Source organism: Trypanosoma cruzi, genomic scaffold (assembly GCF_000209065.1).
Source record: "Trypanosoma cruzi strain CL Brener 1047053517085 genomic scaffold, whole genome shotgun sequence".
Taxonomy (NCBI): domain Eukaryota; phylum Euglenozoa; class Kinetoplastea; order Trypanosomatida; family Trypanosomatidae; genus Trypanosoma; species Trypanosoma cruzi.
In genome coordinates this window covers 1-11,045 of record NW_001849553.1, presented here as the reverse complement: position 1 = coordinate 11,045, position 11,045 = coordinate 1, and the positions used below count along the sequence as shown (strand labels likewise).

At 47.4% G+C, this 11,045-nt stretch overlaps 4 protein-coding genes across 4 annotated transcripts, besides 11 other annotated features; all 4 read left to right on the top strand.

Moving 5' to 3' along the window:
- Nucleotides 1-11,045: a sequence feature (heterozygous, non-Esmeraldo-like haplotype).
- Nucleotides 99-127: a microsatellite.
- Nucleotides 530-571: a sequence feature (A-rich).
- Nucleotides 689-775: a sequence feature (T-rich).
- Nucleotides 948-970: a sequence feature (AT_rich).
- Nucleotides 1,250-1,286: a microsatellite.
- Tc00.1047053503843.10 (hypothetical protein, conserved) lies at nucleotides 1,363-2,970 on the top strand (the record flags this gene model as incomplete). The annotated part of the gene is made up of 1 exon (XM_801520.1): nucleotides 1,363-2,970. The coding sequence occupies one exon, from the start codon at nucleotides 1,363-1,365 to the stop codon at nucleotides 2,968-2,970; it is 1,608 nt and encodes a 535-aa protein (XP_806613.1).
- Nucleotides 3,205-3,314: a sequence feature (T-rich).
- On the top strand, nucleotides 3,417-6,269 carry Tc00.1047053503843.20 (hypothetical protein, conserved; the record flags this gene model as incomplete). Its single annotated transcript, XM_801521.1, has 1 exon — nucleotides 3,417-6,269. One exon carries the CDS (start codon nucleotides 3,417-3,419, stop codon nucleotides 6,267-6,269), a length of 2,853 nt encoding a protein of 950 aa, XP_806614.1.
- Nucleotides 6,391-6,441: a sequence feature (CT-rich).
- Nucleotides 6,536-6,568: a microsatellite.
- Tc00.1047053503843.30 (hypothetical protein, conserved) lies at nucleotides 6,726-8,201 on the top strand (the record flags this gene model as incomplete). The annotated part of the gene is made up of 1 exon (XM_801522.1): nucleotides 6,726-8,201. One exon carries the CDS (start codon nucleotides 6,726-6,728, stop codon nucleotides 8,199-8,201), a length of 1,476 nt encoding a protein of 491 aa, XP_806615.1.
- Nucleotides 8,557-8,581: a microsatellite.
- Nucleotides 8,843-8,870: a microsatellite.
- On the top strand, nucleotides 9,142-11,045 carry Tc00.1047053503843.40 (chaperone DnaJ protein, putative; the record flags this gene model as incomplete). The annotated part of the gene is made up of 1 exon (XM_801523.1): nucleotides 9,142-11,045. A coding segment is annotated over one exon (1,904 nt), but the record flags the coding sequence as incomplete, so codon positions are not given.

Sequence of the window (11,045 nt, the reverse complement as noted above, 5' to 3'; positions counted from 1 at the left end):
TGGGGGGGGGGGGGGGGGGTTACGTTTGGTTATCAATTTTTAATTTGTTTACAGTAACTAATATTTCAGCTGCATATATGAAAATATAAATATATGTTTTTCTTTCTTTCTTTCTCTCTCTCTCTCTCTGTGTGTGTGTGTGTGCCTTACTGTTATTTGTATTTACTTTGAATGTATACGTCGGCTTGCGTGTGTGTTTTCATGTCTGTTTCTCCGTTTTGTGGTGGGCGATAGATGGAGGGATGGAGGGAGACAGAGTGATAGGGTGATTGAGAGAGAGAGTGTGTGTGTGTGTGAAATATTGAGGAGATTTCTGTGTTTCATGTATGTGCGGATGTATTTATTTGGTGTGGAATTGTCTGCCTGCCTGCCTGCCTTTGTGTGTGCGTGTGTGTGGAAGGAAGGGAAGGGGAGCGGAGTTCGAGAGTAAACAAACAAACAGACAAGAAGGAAAAAATGAAATTTCTAGGCGTATGTGTGTACCTTGTGGCACGAGTCTACATGTATTACACAGACAGAGAATGGTAGCAAAAAGAAAAAAAAAAGAAAAAAAGGAGGAAGAGGAATAAAATTGGGAAGGCCCCGCGTTGCTAATTGTGTCGATTGGTGGTTATTAACGCCGTACACCCTTTTTTTTGTGTTTTGTTTTTCCCCCTCTGTCTCTCTCTCTTCCTCTCTTTTATTTCCATTCTTTTTCTTTTTACATTTTTTTTTCTTTTTTTTTGCTTCTGACATCTTTTTGTTTTGTTTCGTGATTTTTTTTTTTTCTTTTTTTCTGATTGTTTCTGCTTGGGGCCCTCATCTGTGCATGCATGATGGCGACTGCAATGCTTTTAGTACGGGACTGTCTTCCCTGCCGAGGGAGAAGAAAAGAAAACAGTGAGGAAGGGAAGGAGGAAGTGGGGTTATAATCCTCTCCCAACCTCTTGCCATTTGGACTTCATTTCTATTATTATTATTATTATTTTTTGCGAGATGACAGCACCGGGAATAGGAAAAAGAGGAAATTATGGGTTATATTAAGTACGGATTTTATTTGCCTGCGTAGTTATCGCTTGGTAGCATGACTTTCTATCTGTTTCTGTTGCCCTTCCTCTTTTTTTTTCTCTTTTTTCCTTTCCAGATATCTGCTCAGATTGTATGAAATTTCCCTTCTCTCTTTCTCTCTCTGTGTGTGTGTGTGGTTTTTGCTGGAGGTGCGGGAGCGTTTTTCAGATGCAATGTTTTATTTATTCCTGTGGTTGGATCGTTTTTTTTTCTTTTTCTTTTGTTTTTGTTTTTGTTTTGGGGAGAGGCCTACCGTTTTTTTTTTGCACAGCAGCAACTGCGGGAAGAGTCATATTTGTGTGTTTGTGTGTAGTCATGGACTTGGACGGTGAGTTTCAGCATGAGTGTGACGAGAGGATTATCCCAAAAGTCCTCTGCTGCATGTGTGGCCTGTTGATAGACAGCAACCCAAGCAACATGTGCCCCAGTTGTCTCCGTTCACATGTCGACATCACCGAGTCTTTGCAAAAGGAATATATTATTGTATACTGCCCGGAATGTACCCGCTATCTTCAGCCTCCACAGTATTGGAGTCGTGCAGATTTGGAAAGCCGTGAATTGCTTACAATTTGCCTCAAACGCATCAAAGGGATGAGCCGAAATGTGTTTAAGTTGGTTGATGCCAACTTTATATGGACAGAGCCACACTCAAAACGGCTGAAGGTGAAACTTGTACTTCAGAAGGAAGTATTGAACAATATTGTCATTCAACAAGCATGCGTGGTGGAGTACGTTGTCCTCTGGCAGCAGTGCCCAACCTGTCAAAAGGTAGCAACAGGACAACCACAGTGGGATGCGTGTGTTCAGGTACGACAGAAAACCACACATAAGAAAACATTTCTGTTTCTTGAGCAACTTATATTAAAACACAAATTACATGAGAGTTTTATTCGTGTTGAGTCTAAACCAGATGGCTTGGATTTCTTTTTTGCGCATAAGAGCCATGCAATGAATTTTTTGGAGTTTTTAAATCGTAATAGCCCTATAACACGTCGAGACGCCGTGCAGCTTGTATCACATGATAGCAAGAATAATACAGCTGTACAACACCATACGTTTTCGGTTGAAATTGCTCCACTGTGCCGTGAAGATCTTCTCCTGCTTCCTTACCAAAATTACTATCTGAAACTTGGTGGACTTGGCCCTCTTGTCATTGTGCACAAAGTATACAGCAGTATTGTGTTACTGGATCCAAAAACACTGCGCGCTGGTGAGTTTACGGGCCAGTATTACTGGAAGAAACCATTTCCTACTTTTATGAGCTCCCGTGAACTCACAGAATTTTACGTGCTGGAATGTACTCCCACAGGTGTAACAAACGGCCGTTATCAACTCGGTGTGGTGACTCTCTGCCTATCCTCCGAGGTTGGCCAGGGGCGTGAGTGGATTGTGACATCGCACCTCGGTGGATTGTTGCAACCTGGTGATCTTGCGATGGGGTATCTGCTGGAGGGAAAGAACTTTAACAACGAGGAATGGGACAGTCAACGGTACAACCCGGAGCAACTCCAAGAGGTGTTCCTTGTGCGGAAACACTTCCCTTCCCAAAGGGCGCGGCGCCACAAGCGTATATGGAAGCTTAAGCATTTGGACGTCCTGGACCCTATGTCCATGGGACGCAATGAAAAACGTCAGGAGGAGCTTGAGGAGGAGCGGCGGGAGTTTGAGGACGACCTTGAGCGTGACGCAGAGTTCCGCCGTGACGTGCCCATTTACAAGATGTCAGAATTCGAGCTGGCTCAACGTGCGGCAACGAATGGCAAAGATTGCGTGGAACCGGAAGAAGAGGGAGACGAGGATGATGGGGTGCCGCAGATTGCGCTTGAAGAGATGCTGGACGAGCTCAGGATTGAGGACGACGCGCTGGTTGACGCAGAGGTCGTGGTGCCAGAACAGCCACAGAAGAGGCGACGGGCTGATTAAATGGAGTGGAGGGAGAGGAGTGAAGGAAACATCGATTGCAATCGTATTATTGATTTATGCGTGTCGCTTTTTTTTTCCCCCCCGTTCACGCCTCATTATTAAATTTTGTTGGATTTCATTTGTTTGGCTTCTCTCCGTGTAACGGGCTTTGCCGAATTGATAACAATCAAAAAAAAAAAAAAAACGAATGAGGTGGTATTATTTAAAGGTGGTTCCTCATTACAATTTACACTTTTTTTGTTTGTTTGTTTGTTTTTTCTCTGTTCTTGCAATATGTGTTTCCTGTATTATTATTATTATTATTTCTACAATTTGTTTTTGAGTTTGTGCTTTTTTTTTTTTTTTGCCAACTTTCTTTATTTTTGCGTGTCTTTATGCTGCGGTGGATGTATGAATGATACCAACAAGACACAGCAGAGGTGTCGTTTTTTTATTTATTTCTCACGATGAGGGCCATGTACTCCGTCTTTTCACTGCTGCGTGATCGGTTGCTCGTGGCGCCAATATCGCCGTTGAAGGCGGCTGAGGTCTTGTGCAGCGAGCACCCGTGTGCCGATAGCGGCGTCGCCACGCATTTGGTAAACTGCGTGGATGGAAATGGTGTTCTTCTTCAGCTACCATTGCTGCTGTCACTGGTGCGTTGTGGGTATCGTCATGTGCCGAACTGTGACCAGCACAAGGCTCTGATCACTCAATGGGGCCCGATGGAGGAGACACTCTTCAGTGCGCTCTGGATCCGTTTGCGGAGGCTCACAGCAGCAGGGAGCACCGCCTGGGATGAAACGTTGGCATTGCATTTCGACGTCGGGGAGGGAAAGGGGCGGGGAGGCTGCAGGCTTGAGCCAGTGGACTCACTTCTACAGACACTTCAACTTTTCGTGGATGTGGGACGTTTTGTCCACCACTCAACACTTTCTTTAAAAGCACATCGCCTGCGGCTTCTTGCGGATGTCTTTTCACCCGTGATGCGTAGGGTTGACGTGGCATGGCGTGAAATAAATGAACCGAATTCACCCGTTGTCATTGCACCGGAACAGCTGCAAGAATTAGGGCGTTTGGCGGGGCAGTGCCTGTGCTTGTATGGGAAGTATCTTCTCTTATTCCACCAAGGCTTGTGTAACATGCTGTTTGCTGGCCTTTCAGCATTGTCGACGATGCTACAGAGCGACAAGCAGGGTGGGGCATTGATAAAGGCTTGTACCGTGCGGGACGCACTATCGGAGGTTCGAGTAGTGCTGGTTGGCCTCCTTACTCGCAAGGCGTGTGAACGGCAACACTGGGTCGTTTCAATGGAACGCTGGATGGAGTTGGTATTGCAACTTGCTGAGGTCTTCACATTAGAAGAAGCGGCTTGTCTGGAGTATCTCGATGAAGATAATAAAATAGAGACTTCCAATGGTCTCTACACCCTACACGTGGATGTATTGAGTGCATTGTCAACTATTCTTGCGGTTTACCACTGCAGTGTTTTGATGGAGTTGAATTCGGCTGTTAATGAACCGATAGCAAAGGCGTGTGACAACATTTTGAAGAGAGGGCTGGGACTGTTACGGCAACTTCTGTTGCTGGTCACTGGAGCTCGGAAGGACAATGCGCCATCGTCATGCAATGCAATTCACAACCTTGGCATTGGAGGAAACTATTTGACTGTGAGGGCATGGTGTGCGTGTTGCGAGGCAGCTCAGGTGCTGCATGCTTGCTCTCCCCCGTGCGAGGAATTGGACGCGAATAAAGAGTCTGACGATGCCGAAGTTCGGACGGCTCTTCTTGGTGATGCGTTGCGTCGTCTTACGTGGTCGAATGTCGGTGCTGGTGGTGGTGATAACGATGCTTTGGTTTCACTCACGTTTTACTTGACGCTTGTAAGAGCATTGCGGAGGTGGAGGATGGCACCAAGTTCAAAAGAATGCTTTTCACTGGACGCGTTGTGGAATACCGCACGTATGAGGTTGCCGGGCAGTCTTAATGCGTCACCGCCCCCCATCCGGCTCTTGATTTTGCTACTGGAGGAGTTGTGCTGCATCTTGATTGTTAATTTCCCAAGGCTGCCCAAATCCACGTTGCAGGTGATGAGGAATGAGACTATTGCAATGCGAGAGACCGTCCACGCAATGTGGAGTAACTGCCTGAAACACATACAGGGCAGATTTGAGGTGGGGAAAACCGCTCTCGTGGACGAAGATGTTGCTGCCATTGCCCGTGGCATGTTGCATATTGGAGCAGCTGCTAATTGTGTACAGAAAGACGCCGTCGTAGGTCTTTTTGAGGATCATCGGCTTCTTTTGAGCCGTCTTTGTGCTCTCTTGCTGCCTGTGGAAAGCGGCATGCGTCGTTGTTTTGCTGCCGTGAGGAATCGGCAGGAGGGGGTGTACAGCGGTTGGGATGGAGAAGACGATGAAGAGGACGAGAACGACTATCGAGCTCTCATTTCTGGTGGGGCGTATTGGTTTGTTTGCGAGACATGTCTGGGTGGAATGTTGTGGCACAAGCCCGATGAAGTCATGGTGGAATTCACAGGGGTAACATGCTACTGCCTACTGCGCCATCGCGGTACCGCTGAAATTATTGCTACATACGTGGAGTTCTTCGCCCCCGTGCTTATGCAAGGCAAGAAGAAGACATGTGAGACGGACCCCGTCGAGGAGCCATTTGCTGCTTTGCAGTCTACCAACTGGATGTGCATGACACCCTCTGCCGTTGCCTGTAGAGGAGCAAAGCAATGTTCGCAGGACGCAGGTGACATGGCACCGTTCTTCACACCTGCCGCTTTGTTTTTTATTGAATGTCACCAACAACTTCTCCTGCTTCCGACATCCAATGTGTTGCCGTCACATGCCCGCCGAATATTACGCGTCTTGTTTGCCATGTCGCCGGGTTTTTTTGCGTGTGTTCCGGAACTCCCACGTTTTTTATTACGTCGACTTCTTAAGTACACGACTTCATTTTCTCCTGCTGTTACTGCAGTGACAGAGAGCACCACCAGTCGGAAGGAAGGTGGGCGTGAAGGTGCATGCGATTCCATTGAGTCGGCTGATCCAAGTGAGCTGTGGGAAGTTCTTCTTTGGGCCTGCACAGCAAAGATTGCACGGCTGAAGGGTTGCCTTCCAGATGAAATCAACGATTTTAAATTTGAAAAGGACGGGGCTATTTTCTTAAAGGTGGCTTCATCCATTCGATTGGAGGAAGATGCCGAGGCAACACTCCGCATGTTGTATGCTGTGGATGATGAAAGCGAAGACATGTTCTTCACAACGCGGCAGCGTGTGGTGCAGCGAGCTCTTGAGATACTGCAGAACTGAGGGGGTTATCCTGCACTCATCAAAGGGGAGAGCTATTATTTTTTCACAGTCACTTTCTTCAGATATGTTTTATTTGCCTTTTATTTTTTATTTTTGCTTCAAAACTCATTTGTGTGTTATTTTTCCCTCCCTCTCTCTCTCTTTTTTTTTTTTTTCCTTTTTCTCTTTCTTTTGATTGTCATGTGAATTTGTCGACAACGGGTGGTTTCCTTTGGGACCTATTTAATGCGGATGCTGGCTGCATCGCGCTCCTATTACATGTCTTGTCTCTCTTTCTCTCTCTGTCTCTCTGTTTCTCTGGTCGTAATGCGACTCGCATCCTTTGCATCTGGTGACTTTGCAGACACGTTAAAAAGGGCTAAAATAATTTAATAAAAAACAACAATAACGAAAAAGAAAAAAGTGTAGACACAAGAAGGGGTTTGTGAGTCTGCTGCGGGGTAGTGGAGTGAGTCCATGTCTCTTCATGCAGGCCGTGGGCACCGAACAATACTCGCCCCTGTTCTCCTCAACCCCTACGAAGAGGGAGAGGAGGAAGTGAAAAAAAGTGCCGGGAACAATAATAGTCGTAGTATCAACACCGTCCCCTCTTTGACGCCGCCCGGGCAGGCGCTGCGTCACAGTGAGGCAGCCGATGAACGATTGTCACTGAATTTATCGCAGCCAATGCCGCCGCCACTGCCGCCGCCACCGGTAGTTCTCGTATCACCCGGCAGCCAAGTTTCTGAGGATACTGGGAAAAGTGATGAAGTTTTGCGCCCGGGTCGCAAGGCCGCCGCCTTTCCGCCACCGCCGCAACATATGCCAGCAGGTGCACTGAGGGATAGAAGAGTACCGTCGCCGGTCCGTGTGCCACGTACACGTGGACCGAAACCCTCCAAAGCGGCTCTGGGAGATAATGCAGATGGCGTAGCGATGTCAACCGCTGCTGGGCCAGAGGCAGCACTGACGTCATCAGCACGTAATGCTGTGTCTCGTGAAACACGGCGGCCCGGTTTGGCTCCGACTGTTCAGCACGCTCGTCATGCATCTTTTTCCTCACACGACGTGGAGATTCAGAACGTGGGTACGACAGATGACATTGTGGCAGGCAATTCGAGGAGTCACGACGCTGAGGTTGGAGAGAAAAAACCATCACAGCCACCACTGAAAGATTCTCATTTTTATAATCCATTTGTCGTTCAGAGCGCATTCACCCAAAAGAACCCGTTCCGCAATCAGACCTTTGAGGCATTCTGTTACGCCCCCGATTACAGCGCCCCGGCTGACTGCCGCACTTACCATTGCGACAGCAACGAATGGGTGGGCTTTCAACGCACTTCGGATGGGGATTTTTGCGAACAACGTGCTACAGAAATGAACTCCCAAAGCCAAATGGGTCCTTCCACCTCTTCTCTCTCTAAGTACCTTCTTATTGGTCCTGCCTTGGGGGCCTTGCAGTCGGGCGACTGGTTTTACAAGTGGACCCGACATGGCCGTGTGCATGAGCGGTATGTCTGGCTTGATATACAACGTCATTCACTTCTTTGGGGACCAAGTCCTCGATCTTCATTTGTTCTTCTTTCGCATCTAAGGCTGGATGCCGTAATGGATTTGCGCCCAGACTGCATGTTTGATGAGGCAACGCAGCGCACTTTTTATCGTTTCTTTTTGGTCAGAGAAGAACAGACAGTTGTACTTGCTACGGAGCTGCGTGACAAGTTTGATTTGTGGTTTGATGCCCTGACAAAAATAATATTTGCCAACGACTTACCACGGCAGCAGGACCAATCAGCGGGGTTTTCCGATGGGACAGCAGCGGGAACAATGGGAGATAAGAGGGCTTCTCACCGAAACGCGTTAAATGCAGTCTTGCCTGGCCATGGATCCAAAATGCACGCCGCACAAAATATGTTTACTGACCGACGCACCCAGGTCTTGCCAAGTGATTAGCGAGCGGCAGTGAGAGTTGGACGAGTGGAGGAGGAGGAGGGAAGACGACTTTCAGAGGGGAAGAAATTCACACGGAGTGGTGAGAAGAGAACTAGAGTGTACTGAAGTTAATTACAAGGAAGTGAAGAAATGTAATTACATACACGCATATTTGTGCTTTTTTTTTTTTTTTTTGTGTGTGTGTGTGGTTGTGTTTGTATCTGTCCATAATGATGATGATGATGAAGATTGAGGAGGATAGTGCTGACCGTACGGAGAGGTAACTTCTGGACTCATTATTCCAGACGTGAGTTTTTGTATCTTCTTTGAGCTCACACCATTCTCATTGATTTTCTCGTCATTATTTTCATGACTCTTTTTTTTTTTTTTTTTTTCTTCTTAAGATTTTGTATTTTATTGTATCGATTTGTTGTTTTTTCTTTATGTGTATTGCTTGATTTATCTCTTGAGTTGATGATGGGGAACCCTCCGGTTTGACTACGGTAAGGGACCCACGCAACAAGACCCCAGATGACGATAGGAGAGTGATGGGGGGGCGGGGCGACTCCTCTTACCGCCTCTTTACGAACATTTTTCTTTATACTGTGGCCTTTTCCCTTTCAACACTTCTTGCTGTATCCGTGTTCTTCCATTTTCTCGCATTTTTTTTTTCTTTTTTTTTTTTTTTTTGCCAGGAGGACCAAATTGGCGTATCGAAGATAACGAGAGGTGGGTGAAGGAAAAAAAACACCCTTCTCTCCGCCCCTCCCCGTCCCCCCCAAAAAAAACAAAAAAAAAACAGGAGGCAAACGTTTGACACCATAGAGAACGAGCGGCGGAAGATACAAGAGTTGTGCAGGCAACTACATTTTCATCGTCACAGCAACAACCACTGCCACCCACCCCCGCCGGTGCGAGCAGGAGAAGAACAAGAGGCGGAATACAAACAAGGCACGAGGCAATGGTGAGCATGGGGGAGACGGAGGAGGAATTCCGGGAAGAGACGTTCTCGCGTCGTCCAGTTGGCGATGGCCAGAAAAAGGAGCCGGATCCGTCTGGATACTACGCCGCTCTTGGGGTGCCACAGAATGCCTCGCAGAGTTCCATTCGCCGGTCCTTTTTGTATTTGAGTCAGGCGTACCACACCGACAAGCACGGCGGGGAATCAAGGGAGATTCAACAGCTAATGAATGAGCGCTTTCAGCAGCTGCAGGAGGCGTACATGATACTCTCGGACGAGAAACAGCGGGCTGCATATGATGCGGTGGGATCAAAGGGTGTAAACATGGTGTCACTTCTTCCAGAGAATATTACACTTTCCAAGGATGTTGCTCGCTACGTGACGATGTTGGAGAAGGAGCAGGAGGTGCTTCAGCTGGAAAATATGCTCTCGACAAACTCCATAATTAAACTTTCCTACTCCATCGCTCAGTTGTTCATCCCGAACGTTGCGAATGATGCATCTTCACCGTCACCACCTCCTCATCCTTCTTTGAAGGAGAAGGAAGACGGTGAAGAAGGATCCGTCCCAAAGAACATGTCGACAACAGAGGCAGCAAGAGAGAGAGACGAGGAGGGAGATGGGGATGAAAAGAATGTTGATCGATCGGTTGCGTCTAGTGGGACGAAAGCCCCTACCAAAACTTCTCAGATGTCTATGCAAAACACACAAATGCAGGTCCAACTGGTCAAACTGGACGGGGAAGAACGACTCGTCTTGGTGCCTTCCCCCGAGTTAGAGGGAATGTTGCGGCAGAGGATGGGTGCGTTGGGTCACACCGCCTCTCACGTACCATCTGTTTCGCGACCTCCTTCGTCCGCTACTCTTATGCAAAAGTTGTTTCTGGCAGCCTTGCCACAAGCAATATTTTTTCGTAACTCCTTTAAGCACGAGCTGAAACCGAATCTTAATATGCAGTTTTTAACAATTGCAAGCCATCAGGGCTCCAGAATGCATGTAGGCTGTGGAGGAAAACTGAGCTATGTACCGGATGCTATCCGCGGGTACGAAGCCTCTTGCCAAGTGTCTTTGAAGGGAATGAGACTAAAATTTTCACGTTTTCGTGAACTGAACGCCCTGTGGTCACTTAAAACAAAGTTACTCTTTCTCAATGCCTGGAGTTTACTGGAGCGGTATGAGGTATCCCTCTATCGAAAACTCTCTCGTGTATGGTCATTGGAGAACACCTTGATTATGTCTCTCACAGAGAATGGTGTTTTAAAAACCAGCGTCTTTCGTTTTGCGGATGGGCTAAATAAAAGTTTTTCTGTCTCTATGGGGTATGGGGTTCTGGCGTTTGTTTTGTACAACGGATCATTCATCACAAGTAACGATAAAAAGAAGGAGGAAACTGGGAAGGAGAAGCGGGGATTTATCTCCCAGACCGTCTCATTGTTGCCTTTGAGCGGATTCGGTCGAATTGGTTTTGAGGCATGGTACAATACTAGCGAGTGGCAATCGATTGGCATTGGATTTGCAACCGACCTATCTTTATCCATCCTTCCTATTGGTTACAAGACGCGTAACAGCAGGGGGAGGGCGACGAATACTATCTCTTTCCTTTACACGCGGAAACAACATCGCATTGAAATTCCAGTTGCGGCGTTTATTTCTTCCGAGTTTCGGTGGGTGCTATTGTGGTTGATGACGCCGTGGGTGTGTTATCGTGCGGCACGAGTAGCTTGGCACCCATTCCAGCGCTCGAGGCTAGCAACGATTTATCGTCAGCGCCGTTTGGAGCACAGGACGGAAATGGACTTGGCGCGTGTGCGTGCTATGCACGAGCAGAAGGCGGTGGAAGTTCTTTCCTTACGAAATCGTTTAGCGGAAGAGAAAATTGGTGGACTTGTTATCATCAATGCGAA